Below are 23,854 nucleotides of genomic sequence, written 5' to 3'. Positions count from 1 at the left end.
TTTTGACATGACCAACTATCAAAAAAAAAAGAAAAAAAAAGAAACAATATATATATAACTATATAAAAACCATATGAACCTATATAAAAACCATATAAACCTATACAAAAACCATAACAATTGAAGTTTCTTTTTCTCAAGTTTATTATGAAGAAAATAAGTCACGACTGTCACTTTAGTAGGAGTGGTGGAGACATCTGAAGGACCCAATTCTGGGGCTTGTGGCTCCCCAGTCGGTGTATCTCCTGTACTCTCCAGGTCTCAGGTAAAACTGACGTCCCCTATAGTTGGGCTCCTCATAGAACATCCAGTAGCCATCCTGGACATGGACAGAGTGGATGTCATGGTGGTGGAATCTCTCCTGGACATGAGGACAATCCTCAGTGAACTCCATCATCTGACCTTTGAAGTCTTCTCTCTCGTAGATCCTGATTCTGAAGGAACCTTGGTGCTGTTAAAATGTTAAAGGTTACACCTTAATAAGATTAAAAGAAGTATTACCAACAAATGGCAAGTGGTCAGAACAAAATCATTTGTTTTGTTTCATTTCGTTTCGATTTGTTATTTGCATAAATCAGTTTAGTTAAATTAGTTTACCTCGCTTTCGGAATTTTTTTTGTTTATTCATATTCGAATCTATACAAATTTTCAGAATTCTAATAGTTTTCAAATCCATTTCGAATAGTTTTTGAATTTGAAAAGTTTTCCAATTTCCGAAGACAATAAAATAGAAAATAAGATGAAGGAATAGAATAGAAAAAAATATAATAGAAGAAGAAGAGAAAAAAATATAATAGAAGAAGAAGAGAAAAAAATATAATAGAAAAGAATATAACAGAAAATAAAAGAGTAGAATATAATAAAGTAAATAATAAAGTAAAACAGATAAAATCCAATAGAAAATAAAAAAAAATTAGAATAGAATAAAAAAAATACAATAAGATAGAAAGAATATAACCATATTCTGAAATTCGAATAGAAAAGAATGGAATACAAGAGAATATAATTTAAAAAAAAACAATAGAATAGAAAGATTGTAACCATTCCCCAAAATTCAAATAGAATCAATTTGAATTTTAACAGAATAGAAAAAAATGATTAGAACAGAATATAAAATAACAGAATAGTACATTAAAAACCAACAGAATAGAATAGAAAGAATATAACCACCTTCCTGTTCTAATCTATTTGTTTCTATTCTACTCAAATTTGAATTGATTCTATTCAAATTTTGGGAAATTGTTATATTCTTTCTATTCTATTATATTCTATTTTTTTATTCTTCTTTTTCTATTTGTTTATTCTATTTTATTATTTTCTATCCCAATTCAAATTTCAGAACATTTTTTTTTTTCTATACGATTGTGTTATTTTCTATTCTAATCTATTATTTTTTATTCTATTGAAAGTCAAATTGATTCTGTTTGAATTTTGGGAAATTAATATATTCTTTCTATTCTATACTTTTCTCTTTTTAATTCTATTCTTTTCTATTCTATTATAGTCTATTCTATATTTCTTTCCTATTCTTTTCTTTTCTATTTTATTATTTTATTATATTATTCAAATTCTAATGTATTCTATTTGAAATTAGAATTTCATAAGATGGTCATATTCTATTTTATTCTATTCTTTTTTATTCTATTCTATTCTATTTCTTTATTTTCTATTTTATTTTATTCTCTTTTGAAATAAGAGAATAATGGATAACAAATGTAAAACTATTTGAATTCGAAAACTTTCTGAATTTGAAAACTTTCCGAATTTAAAAACGTTTTCAAAATTGATTTGAAAACTATTTGAATCGATTCAAATTCAAATTTTGCCCAAATTTTTTTTGTTATTTCCAATTCGTTTAAATTCGCTGCTATTGTAATTCGAAAAATTGGAATACATCCAAATTTACAAAAAAAGGAACATTTGTCTGAATTTTCAGGTGTTGTGTTACCTGGGGGCTCAGACGGCAAGACTTAATGGAGTCATTGTAGCCCATCCATTGCTGGAAGTCAGGATACGCTCCTCTATGGAGGAAGTACTGGTGTCCTCTGTAGTTGGGGAGCTCATACAGGATCCAGTTCCCACTTTCCACACGGATGGAGTTGCAGCGTCTGAAGTATGAGGACAGGTCAGAACATTCAGAGTGACACTCGTAGGAGCGACCCTGGAAGTTCTTGTCCTCGTAGAAGATGATCTGCAGAGAAAATAATAAATTCAGTGTGGAAATTGTCGGCAAATTGATGTTTTACCATTTTGACTTTTCAGAATGGTTAGAATTTCAAAGCCAAACTCACTGGTTGCAATACTTACCTTCATTCTGTAGCTGTCCCCATGCAGTAGCTCTTTTTTGTCACAGTTTCTTCAGTCTTCCAAGTTCAATGATACCCAATAACTGGTCAATGATGGACACACAATAACACTCCTATCTTAATATACAGTACTGGGCATAAGTTTTAGGCAAGTGTGCAAAAAGGCTGTAAACAATGAATGTTATCTGAAATAGAAGTGTTAATATTTTGTTTTTAACAACTTTCAGACCGGACCATTTTGCTGGTAAATGACCAGAGGTCTTTTTACACTTTGGCACTGCGCTGCTTTAACTGGTAATTGCGCGGTCATGCAATGTTGTACCCAAACAAAATTTGCGTCCTTTTCTTCCCACAAATAGAGCTTTCTTTTGATGGTATTTGATTGCCTCTGCGATTTTTATTTTTTGCGATATAAACGTAAAAAGACCGCAAATTTTGAAAAAAAATGATATTTTCTACTTTTTGTTATTAGAAAAATCCAATAAACTCAATTTTAGTCATACATTTAGGCCAAAATGTATTCAGCCACATGTCTTTGGTAAAAAAAAAGTCAATAATTGTATATTTATTGGTTTGCGCAAAAGTTGTCACATCTACAAACTAAGGTACGTTTTCTGGAATTTACGCAGCTTTTAGTTTACGACTGCCTATCTCATTTCTTGAGGTGCTAAAATGGCAGGGCAGTACAAAACCCCCCCAAATGACCCCATTTTGGAAAGTAGACCCCCTAAGGAAATTGATAAGAGGCATGTTGAGCCCATTGAATATTTTATTTTTTTGCCTCAAGCGATTGAATAATGACAAAAAAAAAAATTTTTTTTTTTTTTTACACAAATTTGTCACTAAATGATATATTGCTCACACATGCTATGGGCGTATGTGAAATGACACCCCAAAATAAATTCTGCTGCTTCTCCTGAGTATGGGGATACCACATATGTGGGACTTTTTGGGAGCCTAGCCGCGTACGGGGCCCCGAAAACCAAGCACCGCCTTCAGGCTTTCTAAGGGCGTAAATTTTTGAGTTCACTTCTCACTACCTATTACAGTTTTGAAGGCCATAAAATGCCAAGATGGCACAAAACCCCCACAAATGACCCCATTTTAGAAAGTAGACACCCCAAGCTATTTGCTGAGAGGCATGTTGAGTTCATGGAATATTTTATATTTTGCCACAAGTTGCGGGAAAATTACAAACTTTTTTTTTTTTTTTTTTTTTTTAACAAAGTTGTCACTAAATGATATATTGCTCATGCATGCCATGGGCATATGTGAAATGACACCCCAAAATAAATTCTGCTGCTTCTCCTGAGTACGGGGATACCACATATGTGGGACTTTTTGGGAGCCTAGCCGCGTACGGGGCCCCGAAAACCAAGCACCGCCTTCAGGCTTTCTAAGGGCGTAATTTTTTGATTTCACTCCTCACTACCTATTACAGTTTTGAAGGCCATAAAATGCCAAGATGGCACAAAACCCCCACAAATGACCCCATTTTAGAAAGTAGACACCCCAAGCTATTTGCTGAGAGGCATGTTGAGTCCATGGAATATTTTATATTTTGCCACAAGTTGCGGGAAAATTACAAACTTTTTTTTTTTTTTTTTTTTTTCACAAAGTTGTCACTAAATGATATATTGCTCACGCATGCCATGGGCATATGTGAAATGACACCCCAAAATAAATTCTGCTGCTTCTCCTGAGTATGGGGATACCACATATGTGGGACTTTTTGGGAGCCTAGCCGCGTACGGGGCCCCGAAAACCAAGCACCGCCTTCAGGCTTTCTAAGGGCGTTACAGTTTTGAAGGCCATAAAATGCCAAGATGGCACAAACCCCCCCCAAATGACCCCATTTTGGAAAGTAGACACCCCTAAATTTAGGGGTACACTAGTGAGACTAGGTAATAAATAGCGGGTGCCCTGAAACTATAAAAAAATAACTAACCAACCAGCGTCACCTGTAACAGTTATATGGTGATCACTGGTGAAAGGGTTAACTAGGGGGCAATTAGGGGGCTTTATGCGGTAGTATATGGGGGTCCCTGGCGCTATAAAAAGCTGCAGCGAACCTAAATACCTACCTGCCTAACTAGCGTCACCTGTGACACTAATACGGCGATCAGAAAAACGATCGCTTATTAGGCTGGGTTCACACTGGAGCGATGCGGGAACGCCACGAATGCGTGGCGGGTTCCCGCATCGCATGCCTCCCGGCGGCAGTTCACACTGCCCTATGCGAACTGCTGGGAGTGTCAGTGAAATGTTACTGACACCCCCAGATCAGTTCGCATATCGCAGTGCGATCTGCAAACTCGGATCGCATGGTGTGAACACCCATGCGATCCGATTCTGCTGCGGGCCAAAAAAAGGGTCCCGTGCGAATTTGCGGCGGGTGCGGCGGGTGCGGCGAATGGCTGAACTCGAATCGCACAGAGATCGGATGTGATTTGCACTGCAGTGCGGTGCGAATCACATCCGTTCTCATAAACCGCTGCAATGTGAACCCAGCCTTAGTGACACTGGCGACGGGGGGTGATCACGGGGTTAAACCTTTATTGGGGGGGTTAGGGGGGTACCTTAGAACTAAAGGGGGCTAACCCTAACTGCCCTAACAGTTATTAGTCACAAATGACACCCGCCGGGTGATCAGGGGGTTAAACCTTTATTAGGTAATAAATGGCGGGTGCCCTGAAACTATAAAAAAATAACTAACCAACCAGCGTCACCTGTAACAGTTATATGGTGATCACTGGTGAAAGGGTTAACTAGGGGGCAATCAGGGGGCTTTATGCGGTAGTATATGGGGGTCCCTGGCGCTATAAAAAGCTGCGGCGAACCTAAATACCTACCTGCCTAACTAGCGTCACCTGTGACAATAATACGGCGATCAGAAAAATGATCGCTTATTAGGCTGGGTTCACACTGGAGCGATGCGGAAACGCCGCGAATCCGCGGCGGGTTCCCGCATCGCATGCCTCCCGGCGGCAGTTCACACTGCCCTATGCGAACTGCTGGGAGTGTCAGTGAAATGTTACTGACACCCCCAGATCAGTTCGCATATCGCAGTGCGATCTGCAAACTCGGATCGCATGGTGTGAACACCCATGCGATCCGATTCTGCTGCGGGCCAAAAAAAGGGTCCCGTGCGAATTTGCGGCGGGTGCGGCGGGTGTGGCGGGTGCGGCGGGTGCGGCGAATGGCTGAACTCGAATCGCACAGAGATCGGATGTGATTTGCACTGCAGTGCGGTGCGAATCACATTCGTTCTCATAAACCGCTGCAATGTGAACCCAGCCTTAGTGACACTGGCGACGGGGGGTGATCACGGGGTTAAACCTTTATTGGGGGGGTTAGGGGGGTACATTAGAACTAAAGGGGGCTAACTCTAACTGCCCTAACAGTTATTACAGTCACAAATGACACCAATGCAAAAAAAAAAAAATGACATTGGTGTCACTGTGACTGGGGGGCAGGGGTAATTGGGGGGGTGATCGGGGGGTAAAGGGGGGGTGTGAGTGTGCCTGGCATGTTCTACTGTGTGTGTGAGTGTTGGTGCAACTTACTGATCCGCTCTCCTCCGTGTCGGAACGAAAAATACCGACACGGAGGAGAGAATACATCACTTCCTCTCCTGTGTTTACATTACAGGAGAGGAAGTGATGTCACCGGGGATTTCTATTCGTCGGGAGCGATCGCGAGGGGGTGGCCATGAATGAATGGCCGTCCCCTCGTCCGGGATCGCTCCCGTACGAATACCGACCGCCGCAGGCACCGGGCGGGGGCCCGATCGGGCCCCCGACCCGCGGGAGGCAAGGGACGTACATGTATGTCCTTATGCCTGCCCGTGCCATTGTACCGACGTACATCGGCGTGCGGCGGTCGGCAACTGGTTAATAAATAACTAACTGGAAAGTAAATGAACTGAGGAGAAATCCAAATCAAATAAATGTGTGGCCTTCAAACCAACATCAATTCTTCTAGGTAGACTTTCACACAGTTTATCATGGAACTCAGCAGGTAGGTTGTTCGAAACATCTTGGAGAACCAAGCACAGATCTTCTGTGGATGTCGGCTGCCTCAAATTCTTACTTTCACTTCATGTAATCCCAAACAGACTCTGTGAACAGGGCTCTGTGGAGGCCAAACTTCCAGGACTCCTTATTCTTCTTTACACAAAAGATAGTTCTTAATAGACATGTGCAATTTGTTTTGTTCTGAATTTCGACAAATTTGTTATTTTGGAAATATCCGAAATTAACGAAAACACGTTTAACACATGTTTCCGAATAGTCGTAAACACGAATATTCAAAAATTCTTAAATTCGATCATTCGTCAATTTGAAAATTCGATAATTTGTAAATTTAGAAATCCAAATTGAAAAAGGTCAGAAAACCCCAAAATTTTAAAATCTAAAATTAACTAATAATAACTTAACTATTACTAACTCTCAAATTATAGGTATTGGAATTTCCTTTCAAATTTGTCTGTTAGTGATTGATTTGATTCAAAAATTCGTAAATTCAAAAATAAGAAGGAATATCAGAAAATTTGAAAGAATAACTAACTAATAATAACAACTAACTATTAAATATGAATATTCGAAAATTCGTAAATTCCGGAATTAGAAAATACGTAATTACGATAATTTGTAAATTCATAAATTCGATAATTCATAAATTTGGAAATTCGATAATTTGTATATTGAGAAATTCAAAAAATCCGAAAAGCCGAAAATGTGAAAATCTGAAATAATAACTAACTAATAATAACTTAACTATTACTAACTATTAAATTATAAGTATTGGATTCCTTTCAAATTTGGCTGTTAGTGAATGTAATGAATACAAATGTATCCATAAATTTGTAAATTCTAAAATTCGTAAATTCTAAAATAAGAAAGAATATCTGAAAATTAGAAAGAATAACTAACTAACTAACTAACAATAACAACTAACTATTAAATTATAGATATGGGAATTTCCTTTCAAATTTGACTGTTATGCCCTGTACACACAGTCGGACATTCCGACGACAAGGATTTTTTCCAACGGATTTTGGCCCAAACTTGTCTTGCATAAACAGGGTCGCACAAAGTTGTCAGAAAATCCGATCGTTCAAAACGAGGTGACTAAGGCCGCGTACACACGCGCGGACTGTTCGCCCAACTTTGTCCGTCCAACAGTTTCGGCAAACAGTCCGCTCAAAATTAGCATGGACGGACATGCCCACACACGACGAACGAACAGTTTGCTGAAACCGTGCGCGATGTCGCTCAAACAAGGTTTCAGCGGACAGTTTTTCGGAATTTCCGAAAAACCTTGTCCGTCCAACTGTCCGCTGAAACTGTCCGCTGAAAGCCCACACACGAGCGGACTGTCCGCCCAAACACTGTTCAGCGGACAAAGTTGGGCGAACAGTCCGCCCGTGTGTACGCGGCCTTACACCACGTACAACGAGACTATAAAGTGGCCAGTAGCCAATAGCTTTCGTCTCGTAATTTATTCTAAGCATGGGTGGCACTTTGTGCGTCGGAATTGTATACACACGATCAGAATTTAAATGATCGGATTTTGTTGTTGGAAAATTTTAGATCCAGCTCTTAAACTTTGTGTGTCAGAAATTCCAACTGAAAAAGTCCAATGGAGCCCACACAGGATCGGAATATCTGACAACACAGTCCGATCGCACATTTTCCGTCAGAAAGTCAGACCTTGTGTACAGGGCTTTAGTGAATGTAACAAAAACAAATTTATCCGAAGTTACGAATTATCAAAAATAATGAATGCTGTATCTAAATGAAAAGAATGCAATGAATTTAAAAAAAATGTAATTTAGGTTTTTAGGAATTTTTGAATTTACAAATTTACGAATTTACAAATGTTCTGTTTTTTGAATTCACAAATTTACAAATTTTCTCATTTATGAATTTTATAAAAATTCAATTTTATTAAATTTTAGAATTAATACATTTACAAATTTATGAATTGCAATCAAAATAAATGACCCGAAAAAAATAAAAAAAAAGAATGAAAAGAAAAAGTACAAATTTTTCGTCAGTGCACATGTCTTGTTCTTAATGGCATTGACTGAATGTTTGGCGTCATTGTCCTGCTGCAGATTTTTTTTTCGAATTTTCAAATTTACGTATTTACAAATTTTCTAATTTACAAATTTTATTAATTTTCTAATCTACGAATTTCCGAATTTTTGGATTTTCGAATTTACAAAATTATACATTTTCACATTTTTAAATTTATAAATTTACGAATTTACGAATTGCGATCATAACAAATGACCCGAAAAAAAACAAAAAACAAAAAAAAAAAAAACAAATGAAGCGGAAACCAATGCATTTTTTTGGCAGTGCACATGTCTACTTCTTTATGACATTGGCTGTATGTTTGGGGACATTGTCCTGCTGCAGAATACATTTTGAGGCCAACCACACACCTCCCTGATGGTATGGCATGATGGATAAGTATCTGCCTGTATTTCTCAGCATTGAGGACAATGCAGAAATGCAGCTCCAAACTTGCAAGGACCCTCCACCATGCTTCACATTTGGGTGCAGAAACTCATTATTGTACAGCTCTCCAAACCTTCCCCAACAAACTGCCTCCTGCTACAGCCAAATATTTCACATTTTGACTCAGCAGTCCAGAGCACCTGCTACCATTTTTTTATTTTTGCAATGGCAGTTCCTATGTTTTCCTGCATACTTGAGTCGCCTGGCCTTGTTTCCACATCCTATGCACGAAAATATGTGATTTTTTTTTAACCTGCCTAAAACTTTTGCATAGTACTGTATATTATTACATTTGCTATAATAGTGTTAATAGTTTCTTACCTTTCCCATGTTGCTAGATGTGTACTCCATTGTGTTTTCTTTTCAACTATTGTGTGTTTAGTTTTTTGCTTGTGTTAGTGTTAAAATTGTTCACCTAACCTGAGCTAAAAGATTTGTGAACTGATCTGTCATGGGAATGGGCCTCTTTGTATGTGTACAAAGCACCAACAGTTTACTCAACACTTTACAAAGAAGGGAGATGGCACAGTTACAATATCATTCAAAAGAAATTAAAAAATGTAAAGTCTACAAGGAAAAAGGAAGAAAACAAGAGGTAGGAAGCGCGTGGTTATCGGTTGTTTGAGAATTAAAATTCCAGTTGTTATTTAACCACTTGCTACCCAGGCCAATTCTGACACTTTGCTCCTACATGTAAAAACCTTATTTTCTTGCTAGAAAATTACTGAGAACACCCAAATATTAAATATTATATATGTTTATTTTATTTTTTTAGCAGAGACCCTAGGGAATAAAATGGCGGCCGTTGCAACTTTTTATCTCGCACACTATTTGTGCAGTCATTTTTCAAACGTTTCATAAATTAAAAACCAAAAAAAAAAAAAACAGTAAAGTTAGCCTAATTTTTTTGCATAATATGAAAGTTACGCCGAGTAAATAGATACCGAACATGGCATGCTTTGAAATTGCCCACACTCGTGGAATGGCGCCAACCTTACTTGAAAATCCCCATAGGCGACTCGTTAATTTTTTTTTTTTTTTTTTACAGGTTAACTGTTTAGAGTTACAAAAGTGGTCTAGCACTAGAATTCTTGCTCTCGCTTTAAAGTTTGCATGATACCTCACATGTGTGGTTTGAACGTCGCTTACATATGTGGGCGTGACCTACATATGTGTTCACTTCTGCGTGCGTGCACGTGGGGACGAGGGCGCTTTTGTTTTTTTTATTATTTATTGTTAATTTTACTTTTATTTTTCTACTTTGACCCTTTATTTTAACTTTTTTTACATTTTGTTATTGCTTTTATTCCTATTACAAGGAATGTAAACATCTCTCGTAATAGGAATAGTGCGTGCCGGGTCCTCTTTACAGCAAGATCTGCGGTCAAGTCCCCACATCTCACCTCTGGGCTGGGAAGCCTGCAAAAATAAAAATGAAAAAACATGATCCTGGCTTCGCAGCCGATGCAGCTGCATTTTTTCGAATGCAGAGGCCGGGCATGATGTCATAACATAGCGCCCGGCCTCCAAAAGATCACAGAGATGTCCGGGGGGAGGGGGGGCATCTGACCTGCCAGATTCACTATGGTAAACTTCCGGGATGGACCGATTTCTTCTCCCTCTCACCAATCATACGGGTGAGCCAGGAGAAGCACCGGAGGGCGGTGGAAGGGGGGGACGTCCCGCTGCCTGTAAGAACGATCAAGTGGCTGAAAATCCACTATGACTGTTCTTACGGTGAAGGGAATCATTGGCTCTAAAAGAAGATATCTGAATGATGCCTGTAGCAGGCATCATTCAGATATTCCCACTTAGGCTCCTTTCTCACTGGGGTGGTGGGTCCATTGGCGGTTTACCGTTATATTTACAGTGATATTCGGCTGATCGCGGGGTGCTTTTAACCCCCGCTAGCGGCCGAAAAAGGGTTAAAACCACCCGCAAAGCACTGCTTCAGCAGCACTTTGCCAGCGGTATAGCCACACTGCCCATTCATTTCAATGGGCAGGAGTGGTGGAGGAGCGGTATACACACCGCTCCTTCACCGCTCCAAAGATGCGGCTAGAAGGATTTTTTTTTACCGTCCTGCCAGCGCACCGCTCCAGTGTGAAAGCCCTTGGGGCTTTCACATTGGAGACAAAGCAGCGGCTCTTTCAGGGCGCTTTGCATGCGCTCTTTTTAGCGCTGTAGCGCCTGCAAAGCGCCCCAGTGTGAAAGGGGTCTTAAAGTCAACAATGCCATATGACGTCATTTGGGCGGGAAGTGGTTAAAGGTGAGATAGGCTTCCCTGAAGAGATGAGTGTTCAGGGATTGCTAAAATGTGGACAGAGTAGAAGATAGATGGACCGGTTGGGATAGAGATCTCCAGAGGATAGGAGAGGTTCTTGAGAAGAAAAGGTACATTTGTCCTATGGGCCTCATCCAATAAAATCTAAGCAGAAATAAAGCACCGGGCTAAGCCCCTATGTGCCCTACAACAGCAGACTATAGCGGCCATAAAAAGGAGACATGTTAAAATGTTACATAAATTTATTGTATAACTTTAAAATCAAATAGAAGAGGAAAAATGCCCTCATCCAACACAGGGGGAGTCTAGCACTACCTACACAATATATAGTTGGTACAGTATACTGAGTATGAGAAAATTGATCTGGTGTTGTCTGCAGTGCCTTTACACACACATGAACACGAATGGCATCCCAGTCTTAGTCCATAGGGTTCAATATTGAGTTGGCCCACCCTTTGCAGCTATAACAGCTTCAACTCTTCTGGGAAGGACGTCCACAAGGTTTAGGAGTGTGTCTATGGGAATGTTTGACCATTCTTCCAGAAGTACATTTGTGAGGTCAGGCACTGAGGTTGGAGGAGAAGGCCTGGCTCACAGTCTACGCTCAAATTCATCCCAAGGGTGTTCTATCGGGTTGAGGTCAGGCCAGTCAAGTTCCTCCACCCCAAACTCTATCGGGTTGAGGTCAGGCCAGTCAAGTTCCTCCACCCCAAACTCGCTCATCCATTTCTTTATGGACTTTGCTTTGTGCACTGGTCCAAATCAGTTGATGGAGGGGGGTTTATGGTGTGGGGGTTGTTTTTCAGGGGTTGGGCTTGGTCCCTTAGTTCCAGTGAAGTGAACTCTTTAAGGCATCAGCATACCAAGACATTTTGAACAATTTCATGCTCTCAACTTTATGGGAACAGTTTGGGGATGTCCCCTTCCTGTTCCAACACAACTGTGCACCAGTGCACAAAGCAAGGTCCATAAAGACATGGATGAGTGAGTTTGGGGTGGAGGAACTCGACTGGCCTGCACAGAGTCCCAACTTCAACCTGATAGAACACCTTTGGGGTGAATTGGAGCAGAGACTGCGAGCCACATCAGCGCTAAAAAAAATATAGTGCAAACTTAGTGAAAAGTGAATAACATCCTCATATATGACTACGTAAATTCTCGTGATACCTATGGTAAGTAAAAAACCAAAAAATATCAAAAAATATTGTTATACCAATTTCATGTGAAATTGTGCTTATATGTATCCACATGTATATAAATACAACATGCTGTGTAAGCAGCTTCTAGATATTTGCATAGCGAAGTGTTTTTTTCTTTGAAATTTTTTTTGCAAACTTTCCCATAGACACACTCCTAAACCTTGTGGACGGCCTTCCCAGAAGAGTTGAAGCTGTTAGCCCTTGTACACGCGGTCGGAGATTCCAACGGAATGTGTCCTATCGGACCGTTTTGTCAGATAATCTCAGATGGTCTCCATCGGACTCTTTCCGTCAGAATATCCGACGGACCAACTTTTCCAACTTGTCCGTAAAATTTTATGACAAAATGCTCCAATCGGACATACTCCGATCATGTGTAGCCTACTCCGACGGACAAGGTGCCACGCATGCTCAGATCAAATTCCTACACCAAAGCTATTGGCTACTAGCCTGAACGTAGTCCCGTCGTAACAAAATAACGTCATCACGTTATGTACAATCGGATTTTCCGACAACTTTGTCTGACCGTGTGTATGCAACAGTTTCGGACAAAATCCAACGGATTTGGTTGTCAGAATTTCCGACCGTGTGTACAAGGCATTATAGCTGTAAAGGGTGGACCAACTCAATATTGAACACTACGGACTGAGACTGGGATGCCATTAAAGTTCATGTGCGTTTAAAGGCAGGCGTCCCAATACTTTCGACATTATAGTGTATGTCAAATTTTTTTGTTTGAGGACAGAAATCCAAATTTCTGACAAAGACATATAACAAAGTGTGGCAACCAAGTAAATAGTAACATGTGAAGTGTTTCTAAAACGATTAAATTTTTTCTATTGAAAAGGTATACTTTATTGCATATAATAAAATATACAAAAAACAAATACTTAATCGGGGTATCTTCCCCCATGTACTGTGACTAAGTGCATAAATGAGTTCTGGTTCCAAACATATAATAAATACATTCACCCTGCTGTATGATGCCTTGACGTGTTGTGCGGAGTAAAATTACCCCAAAGCACCACATCATTCATGACGCCGCTTACCCGAAAAGCATTTACTAGAAACACAATTTCTAAGATACACATTACTGGACAAGGCATGCATCGTTTCAAATGTAAAACAATTCAACAATCAACGGGTGTGATGGGGGGTAGGGAAGATGGATAGGGGAACAAAAAATTTGAAAGGGGTAGTGATTGCTATTAACCACAAATTGCTGAGCTCCAACCTAAATGCTCACAATAAAGAAAATATCACCAAATGGCAGCTAAAAAATGAAGATACAATAACGATGGCTTAGATAAAGTCCATGTAACATATAGAAATCTAGCAGCTTTAGAAGGCAGCTCCGTGGAAGCATAAGAAGGAATCTTCTGAGAGTACTGTAGGTAAAACAAAAGCTCCTCTCTAAGTGCAATAAGTCTGGATACTTTAATAAGAAGCTAAAAACATGGTACTCACAAGGGTACAAAAATTATCAGCTTGTAGGCATGTAATGACGGGTGTCCGTAAGATTAGTAGATTCCATACACTGGATGGCAGCGGTTTCCGTGTAGCAGACTGAATACGAAGTGTGCAGGCACTTCCTGCAAGTGCAACGCAAGCCGCAAGCCGACAACTAGGGATTGCGAACGTGCAGGTGACGCGTTTACGGAGCTACGCTCCTTCTTCGGGCCTAAAGTAGGTTGTGATAGGGACAAGCTTATGTGGGCGGAGAGCTATTCCCATTGGTCAAAAGAACCCGCGGCTCATTGGTTGACGCCGCGGTCACTCATAGCTTAAATGCATAAACAGGATTCAATATATTTACGGAGTGGCATATTCTTAATAAAAATTCTTAATAATAATTCATAAGAATTCATGAAATTGGTCATAAACATATATAATTCTTAAAAAAAAATCTTAAAAAAATGATATATATATATTGACATAAAATTCAATTGATAATAAAACTCATGCAAACAAATTAATAGGTGCATGCCCTTATTAGAACTGTTTTTTTTTTTTTTATAAAAAACAATTTTGACATATGCTTGTTTATACTGTGGGCAAAATGATCAAATGGGGACCTAAAAGACAGAAAATTTAGGTTGCCAATGCTGGTCTGTGGAAAGAAATTTACATACGGATTCTAATACTATTGGGAATTTTCGCTGATGATAGGCTGGGATGAATTAAAATAAGAGAAGGGGATGGGTACACTGAGGTACTATCATACATAGACTAGTGTGAATGAAACGGGGGGGGGGGGGGGGGGTAAAGAGAGAAGGGAAAATCTGGATGAATATTTTTTACTGTTGTAAAGTGCTTGTGTATCTGAATAAAACAATAATGAAACCCTAAAAAATAAGAATAAGATATGACAATCATATTAGACTGCTCACCTCTATCTCCTCATTCAGGCCCCCTGGGGCAAGAGAGTCTAAAATATAAATCCAATATGTTTCCCTCTGACAGAGACATTTAAAATGCTCTGCCAGTGGGAACGTACCGGAAATGGACTCAATATTCCAGACCCGGAGTCCTGACGAGGAATGAGCATGTTTTTTGAGGAAGTGTAGAGGGACACAATGCGTGTCATCTCCTGCCTCTATGAGACAGCGGTGCTCCCCGAACCTCTTCCTCAAAGTGCGTATGGTCCTGCCCACATAGTACAACTCACACGGGCAGGCCAAGCAATAAATTACAAACTCTGTGGAACAGTTGAAAAAAATTATTAATCTGGTACATTTTGCCTTTGTTTGTGAATTCTTTTTGACCATGCTTTACATGTTTGCATGTCAAGCAAAGTTTCTTGATACATGCTAACTAGGGGAATACGACATGGAGGTGCAATTATAGGATTTGTCTGGATTTGAGTTTGCTGGGTGCTACCAAACTGTGGATCTTGATGTAAAGTAGACCAATGTTTATCCAAAATACGTTCCATATAGCCTTATATTGAGAATGATACTGTGTCACAAATCTAACAGGTTGAGTACTGGGTTGCTCAATATCCCTAGTGGTTATTTTATGTTCTGTCAAGTAAAATTCATAAGCTTCTTCAATGAGTTTGGTGGAAATGCCAGTCTTTGTAGATGTAGATAGTCTTTGGCTTCCACAAGTCGGGCTTAAATGTGTGCTGCCCCCGCTCCTTGATAAACGTTGAAGTGTCCAAGTAATACCAAGGAGTTTCCCAGTTGTAGGGAATGAAACTGTCCCATTTGTCCCATCCCAGAGACCGCCAAAGAGGCAGGAGGAAAAAACGGAACATGGCGTTTCCACCAAAGTCCCTTACTGCCTTTGAGGGGTTCCTTAAACATGACTACCCACTTCACTCTGCCACCCTAAGTACAGAGAAGATTACATGGTAAAATATCACATGCATATTAGCCTGGTCTACTGGAGTGTTAGTGATTTAGGGGTATGTATCACATAATGGAGACATTACCAGATAACATTCCCAGTGACAAAAAACTATGACTGCCTTACAAGAAAGAAAATACTAGAGGGAGAAGAAAGAAGTTAAAACTTGAAAAGTAAAAATAGAAAAGTCATATTTACAATGGTCATAATATCTCATAAATTAGATGTTACATACAACATATATTTTAAGTCTCAGGGTTCCTAAAGAATTGTTGAGTCTTTGCATACAACTCAGTGTAGTGGAATGGTGAGATTAGTTGTTGTATTTCCCCATTATCCAAAGTGTATTCAAGAAAACATATAAATAAAATAAAATAAAATAAAAATGAATATGAATATGTCCAAATCAATAATTGGGTATAAATAACAAAAAGGCACATAAGCGAGTGCTAAAAAGTGACACCGCCACCACATAGATTGTGCACTTACCAGAAGGCAAGCTTAAGAGAGCCTGCGGCTAAATACCCAGCCAGGGCCTTTATCCAAACGGAAGATAATATTCCACCTCTAGTTAGGGAAGGAGCCAAAGGTACTCGAGCATCAACCACCAGGAACCACCAGGAACCAATTGAGACCCTTTGGGTCTGGTATAGATTTTGGGGGTGACCCTCAAGGCATTTTTTTAAAAAAAATTGGCATCGAGTTCACCTTAATATCCATAGCAGACACGAAGGGCCTGGTATGGACTGGGGGAGGGGGAACCCATGCTGTTTTTTTAAATGATTTTCTATGTATATTGCCGGGATCTGGCAATTCATTGCAGCCCTGAGAAATTTTTAATGACATTTTTTCCTTTAAAAAATGTAATTTTACTGCAGTACTTTTCTAAACATGGGGAAAATGTGTTACTTTACAGGCAGACTAAGGGGACCCCCCATGCATTTAAAGGAATATTTCATTTTAATTGTCTTACTTTAAGCATTCATAAAATCACTGCTCCAGAAAAAATGGCTGTTTTAAAAACTTTTTTTTGCATTGATACCTGTCCCCCTGGGGCAGGACCCGGGTCCCCAAACACTTTTTATGACAATAACATGCATGTAAGCCTTTACATTGTGTCCCATAGACTTAAACAGCGTTCGCATCTTTGCACAAATTTTTGGTCTGTTCACAAGTTCTAGTGCGAAACGAACCGGGATGTATTCTGCCCATCCCTAGTTATAACATAATAATTTATTATTTATCTATTCACTGTGAAATTACTGGTTTGAAGTTATAACTTCAAATTCCAGTCATTTGTTCGTTAAGCCACCTGCTTGAGTACAGTTTTTGAAAATATAGTAAATTACCCTAAAAAACAATATATAAAAATAATTTGTATATTACTTACTAATGATAATCAGCCACTTGCCACCCAGGCCAATTCTGACGCTACAATTCTATATGTAAAAAAACTTTTTTTTTTTTTTGCTAGAAAATTACCCAGAACCCTCAAATCATCATATTTATATATATATTTTTAGCAGACACCCTAGGGAATAAAATGGTGGTCACACGGTATTTGCGCAGCAATTTTTCAAACGCATTTCATAAATATAAAAACACTAAAGTTAGGCCCATTTTATGTATAATGTGAAAGTAACTTTCACATTATGAATATGTAACCTGTGATACTAGCCAGTGCCTCATCACACGTCCCCGGTGAAGGATCCTGGTGACTGCTGCTTCTATCTCTTGTGCATCAGTACAAGACCTTGCCTGGCATGGGATATTTCCGAAGGTGTACCAGTGTTGTCCATTTTCTGGGCCATGACTAGGGTATGAAAAATGATTTTGGCACTGTGACTGCTTGACCAACAATACTTTCTGTCACATTTTATTTGTGCAGCGGTCTTAAGCCTTGTACACACGGTCGGAGAATCCGTCGGAATGTGTCCTATCGGATCGTGTCGTCGGATAATCCGACTGTGTGTGGTATGCATCGGACTGATTCCGTCCGATTCTCCGTCGGACCCAATTTTTCAACATGTTGGAAATATTTCCCGATCAACTGGGCCGGTCGGACCTTATCCGATCATGTGTAGAGCATTTTGATCGGACCAAGTGCCACGCATGCTCAGATCAAATTCCTACATCAAAGCTATTGGCTACTAGTCTGAATGTAGTCCCATTGTAACGAAATTACGTCATCACGTTCTGAAAGATCGGATTTTTCGCCAACTTTGTCCGACCGTGTGTATGCAACAGTTTCGGACAAGATCTGACAGACAAAATCCGACGGGCAGAATCCGACGGATTTGGTTGTGGAAATCTCCGACCGTGTACAGGGGCTTGCAAGCACACTTGTTTTGAATTAAAAAATAAGACAACAATAAAGTTAGCCCAATTTTTGTATATTGTGAAAGATGATGTTATGACAAGTAAATTGATACCCAACATGTCACGCTTCAAATTTGCTCCCGCTCGTGGAATGGCGACAAACTTTTACCCTTAATAATCTCCATGGGCAACGTTTAAAAAAATTCTACAGGTTGCATTCCGCTCGTGTGTACGCGGCATCAGCCTTCTCTCCTGTGAATCTTGTTTCTGAAACTTATGCTGACCCTGTTATTGATCCGGCTTCCCCTTGACCTGATCATCCTTGTTTACTTGTGATTGCTGTTCATCTCCGTTAAGGACTTCAGCCTGGACTTTTGACCAAAATTCTGCTTATCTACCTGGTACCTCAATGCTTGCTCATTTCTAACCTCTGCCTATTCTTGCTCCTGACCCTGCTTTCAATTTGGAGCCTTCTTGCTCAGCTGATACTGGAACTGGCTTGTAACTTGACTCCACTCAAGTGGACTTCATGTATATATGGTGTACCACTGTGCCCATTCTCATCTGATACGAACACTCCCAAATTCCAGTCTTTAGTGTCTGGCTACTGGAGCTTGTGCTTTTCCATTGTGCTCTTCCATCACCATGCAGAGCCTGTTGCAGTTTCCAGGGCTGCTAGGATCAGAACTGTGCAACAAGGCCACCCTCATCATCTCAAGCTCCTCTTACATGTACTTTCTCCCTGTGTGTGGAAGCAGTGGTCTCTCTGCAGAGGCCCACCATCTCCCACCTAATTTGTAGGAAGGTGCAGCACGGTCTCATATCTGCCCACTAGATAGCAATCCCTGCTAGTTATATACATGGTAATGTGAGTAAGCTGATTATTGGGAAGAATTGCGGGTTTACTGGAAGAAATAGGTTCAGCCTCAGACTGTTTGGCCTCCATTGGATTTATGAGGTTTACTGTCTAGAAAGTGATGTGACTCTCCTGCATTAAGTATTCCCTGGATGGGGAATACCTGAAGAGTTGGTACTGCTCCTGGGAGCAGTATGAGTAGTGGAGTAACCCCTTGCTAATCGCTAAAGAAGTGCTAAAGGACTATAATCGTATGTGCACTGAAGTTGTTGCTTATTTTACTATGTGCACTTATATCTGCCATTAACTGTTCTAACTTCTAAGAAGTTTTTGTAAAAGTTCAAAATAACTACCAACTTGTGCCTGAGTCCTTTCAAGTCTCAAGCCAGGATGGCAAGTGGGACTGTGGGACTGGGAGCTAGATCTGTCTATGTTTCCCAAGTAGACACATGGCGTCCTTGGAGGATTCCTTTTTTGCTTTACTAAGGATGAAATGTGGGTATGGGATTGTTTATATGGAGGGTTTCTATTTATTTATTTACTGATTTATTTTTCTATTGGATGAACTAGAGGGACTTTTTTCAACCTAACTATGTAATTATGCATCCATGTAACTTTAACCTCTCTTTCAGTTACTTCCTGTTTACTTGCGTCGGCATTTGCTGAGCATCATTGCTCTGGACTGGCTTCATGACAGTGACAATGGTGGACCATGCCTGAGAAATACACTATATTGTCAAAAGTATTGGGATGCCTGCCTTTACATGCACATGAACTTTAATGGCATCCCAGTCTTAGTACGTAGGGTTCAATATTGATATGGCCCACCCTTTGCAGCTGTAACAGCTTCAACTCTTCTGGGAGGGCTGTCCACGAGGTTTAGGAGTGTGTCTATGGGAATGGTTGGCCATTCTTCCAGAAGCTTATTTGTGAGGTCAGGCACGGATGTTGGGTGAGAAGGCCTGGCTTGGAGTCTCTGCTCTAATTCTATCAAAGGTGTCATATCAGGTTGAGGTTAGGATTCAAGTTCCTCCACCCCAAACTCGCTCATCCATGTCTTTATGGACCTGGCTTTATGCACTGGCCCAAATAACTTGGTGGCGGGGGGAATTATGGTGTGGAGTTGTTTTTCAGGGGTTGGGCTTGGCCCCTTAGTTCCAGTGAAGGGAACACTTAAGGCATCAGCATACCAAGACATTTTGGACAATTTTATGCTCCTAACTTTGTGGGAACAGTTTGGGAATGGCCGCTTCCTCTTTCACCATGACTGTGCACCAGTGCACAAAGCAAGGTCCATAAAGACATGGATGAGAGAGTTTGGGGTGGAGGAACTTGACTGGCCCAAACAGAGTACTGACCTCAACCCGATAGAACACCTTTGGGATGAATTAGAGTGGAGACTGTGGGCCAGGCCTTCTCATTCAACATCAGTGCCTGACCTCACAAATGCACTTCTGGAAGAATGGTCAAACATTCCCATAGACACACTCCTAAACCTTGTTGACAGCCTTCCCAGAAGAGTTGAGGCCGTTATAGCTGCAAAGGGTGGGCCAACTCAATATTGAACCCTACGGACTAAGACTGGGGTGTCATTAAAGTTCATGTGTGTGTAAAGGCAGGTGTCGTAATATTTTGACAATATAATGTATGTGTTAGCAAGGATGTTTGTATTCCCCACCTTGCTAATTCTGACAGGTTGACAATGCATGAGTACAATTTAGAAACAAGAAAGGAGTTGGACCAGTCTGCAAGGAACAACTATTGAAAGCTTTAGATTTAAAGATTTAAAAAGCTTTAAAATTACTTTAACATGTTAATGAGTATACGGGATTATAGAAATTGGATCAATATCTACTTCAAGCATAACTAACTATATAAAATTATATAAGTAACTATAAAAAAAAACACCAAACTAAAGATTCTTTTTCAAATTTATTGTAAAGAAAATAAGTTATGAAGCTGTCACTTTATTAGAAATGTTGGAGACGTCTGAAGGACCCAATTCTTGGACTTGTGGCTCCCCAGTCAGTGTATCTTCTGTATTCTCCAGGTCTCAGGTAATACTGACGTCCCTTGTAGTTGGGTTCCTCAAAAAACATCCAGTAGCCGTCTTGGACATGGACAGAGTGGATGTCTTGGTAGTGGAATCTCTCATAGACATGAGGACAATCCTCAGTGAACTCCATCATCTGACCTCTGAAGTCTTCTTTCTCATAGATCCTGATTCTGAAGGAACCTTGGTGCTATTAAAATAAGTTACACCATAATAAAGCAAAAAGAAGTATTACAAACAAATAGCAAGTGGTCATATATATTTTTATTATGTAATTATACTTAATAAAGAGTACATGGGTTTTGTGATACCTGGGGGCTCAGACGCACAGATCTAATGGAGTCATTGTAGCCCATCCATTGCTGAAAGTCACGATACTCTCCTCTATGGAGGAAGTACTGGTGTCCTCTGTAGTTGGGGAGCTCATACAGGATCCAGTTCCCACTTTCCACACGGATGGAGTTGCAGCCTCTGAAGTATAAAGATAGGTCAGAGCTTTCAGAGCTACACTCGTAGGAGCGACCCTGGAAGTTTCTGTTCTCGTAGAAGATGATCTGCAAAGAAAATGGCAAATTCACTCTGAAAACTGTGTGCAACTTACAGAATGTTTTACCATTTCTAGTTTTTAGAATAATTAGCGTTTTGGCCTAGTTTTTTGTGTCCCCACACCTACTGCAACTCTTACTTAGTAAAGCTGACCATAGATGGATCAAAATTCTACTGGTTTAGCAGGGACCAGCTGAATTTTGATCCACCTATGAGCAGGCTGGTTGCACAGAAGTCAATTTCTCTATCAACTTCAGCACTGATGAATGTATTCTGATGGCGTGGGAACTCAACACCAAGTGTGTTTATGGGGAAATTGAAACATTTTTGTTAGCTCAACCTGCTGATTGAATGAAAAAAAAAAATGCATCATCTACTGTATGCCTAAGCCCTTGTACACATGGTCGGAGAATCCGTCGGAATGTGTCCTATCGGACCGTGTTGTTGGATAATCCGACTGTGTGTGGTATGCATCGGACTGATTCCGTCTGAACATCCGTCGGACCCAATTTTCCAACATGTTGGAAATATTTCCTGACCAACTGGGCCGATCGGACATACTCCGATCATGTGTAGAGAATTTTGATCGGACCAAGTGCCACGCATGCTCAGATCAAATTCCTACATCAAAGCTATTGGCTACTAGCCTGAACGTAGTCCCATCGTAACGAAATAACGTCATCACGTTCTGAATGATCGGATTTTTCGACAACTTAGTCCGACCGTGTGTATGCAACAGTTTCGGACAAGATCCGACGGACAAAATCCGACGGACAAAATCCGACGGATTTGGTTGTCAAAATCTCCGACCGTGTGTACAAGGGGCTAAGACAACACAAAATGTTTTTTTTTAATCAAACTTAAATTAACGTTGTCACTAAAATTTAAATTCCAGAAATGCTGGAAGTTCTGCTTTAAAGCTCAACTTTTTTTTAATGTCCCCTAGGTAGTGGTAAAAAAAAAAGAAAGAATTAGGATCTGGCTGCAATACTCACCTTCAGTTTGGAGTTGTCCCCATGCAGTAGTTCTTTTTTTTTTTTTTTGTCACAAGATGTCTTCAGTCTTTTGGGTTTAATGATACCCAATGACTGGTCATTGATGGGCACCCACCCAGACTCATATCTTAATATGCATTATTATATTTCCTATAACAATGTTAATAGGTTCTTACCTTTCCCATGTTGTTGGATGTACTAGTACTCCAATGCTGTACTAGTGACTGGCAGTAAGAGCACAGGCTTATATACATAACCAACTGCCCATCCCCTCATCTGCTGACACCATTCACAGCATGCACAATGAATATATTTTTCCCTTTACTGTGTCAATTCTTTTCTTTTAGGTGTTTCTTTACAATTATAGTGTTTTTTGCTTGCCTTAGTGTTAAACTTGTTTACCTGAGCAAAAATAAAAAATGTGTACTAATCTGTCATGAGGATGGACCTCTTTTATGTGTTTTGCATGTGTACGTGTGTGAATGTGTAATATCACTATATATATATATATATATATATATATATATATATATATATATATATATATATACATACACAGTATCTCAAAAGTGAGTACACCCCTTACATTTTTGTAAATATTTTCTTCTATCTTTTCATGTGACAACACTGAAGAAATGACACTTGTCTACAATGTAAAGTAGTGAGTGTACAGCTTGTATAACAGTGTAAATTTGCTGTCCCCTCAAAATAACTTAACACACAGCCATTAATTTCTAAACCGCTGGCAACAAAAGTGAGTACACCCCTAAGTGAAAATGTACAAATTGGGCCCAAAGTGTCAATATTTTGTGTGACCACCATTATTTTCCAGCACTGCCTTGGCCCTCTTGGGCATGGAGTTCACCAGAGCTTCACAGGTTGGCACTGGAGTCCTCTTCCACTCCTCCATGACGACATCACGGAGCTGGTGGATGTTAGAAACCTTGCGCTCCTCCACCTTCCGTTTGAAGATGCCCCACAGATGCTCAGTAGGGTTTAGGTCTGGAGACATGCTTGGCCAGTCCTTCACCTTTACCCTCAGCTTCTTTAGCAATGCAGTGGTCATCTTTGAGGTGTGTTTTTTTGTCGTTATCAAGTTTGAATACTGCCCTGCCCCCCGCCAAAGGGAGGGGATCATGCTCTGCTTCAGTATGTCACAGTACATGTTGGCATTCATGGTTCCCTCAATGAACTGTAGCTTCCCAGTGCTGACAGCACTCATGCAGCCCCAGACCATGACACTCCCACCACCATGCTTCACTCAGGCAAGACACACTTGTCTTTGTACTCAGAGTCAATCTGTGGATAGTATGGCAAGGAACAAAGAGAAACAAAAAACATAGACCTAAAGTGTGCCGGGGTCACGTGGTCAGTATGCCTAAAAGGGGGCATACCCAAGTATGAAATATAATGAA

General features: G+C 40.0%; 2 protein-coding genes across 2 annotated transcripts; both read right to left on the bottom strand.

Moving 5' to 3' along the window:
* Positions 1-126: 126 nt before the first annotated feature.
* Positions 127-9,187, bottom strand: LOC143975646 (gamma-crystallin-3-like). Its single transcript, XM_077478137.1, has 3 exons — positions 9,158-9,187; positions 1,949-2,191; positions 127-451 (listed from the first exon to the last, which is right to left on the bottom strand). The coding sequence occupies exons 1-3, from the start codon at positions 9,185-9,187 to the stop codon at positions 176-178; spliced, it is 549 nt and encodes a 182-aa protein (XP_077334263.1). The 3' UTR covers positions 127-175.
* Positions 9,188-20,764: 11,577 nt separating this feature from the next.
* On the bottom strand, positions 20,765-22,728 carry LOC143975645 (gamma-crystallin-3-like). The gene is made up of 3 exons (XM_077478136.1): positions 22,616-22,728; positions 21,210-21,452; positions 20,765-21,088 (listed from the first exon to the last, which is right to left on the bottom strand). Exons 1-3 carry the CDS (start codon positions 22,691-22,693, stop codon positions 20,816-20,818), a joined length of 594 nt encoding a protein of 197 aa, XP_077334262.1. The 5' UTR covers positions 22,694-22,728; the 3' UTR covers positions 20,765-20,815.
* Positions 22,729-23,854: the final 1,126 nt, after the last annotated feature.

This window comes from Lithobates pipiens, unplaced genomic scaffold (genome assembly GCF_037356315.1).
Source record: "Lithobates pipiens isolate NorthernLeopardFrog02 unplaced genomic scaffold, aLitPip1_a1.2 Scaffold_13, whole genome shotgun sequence".
NCBI classification, from domain to species: Eukaryota; Metazoa; Chordata; class Amphibia; order Anura; family Ranidae; genus Lithobates; species Lithobates pipiens.
This window is presented reverse-complemented; position numbering and strand designations above follow the sequence as displayed.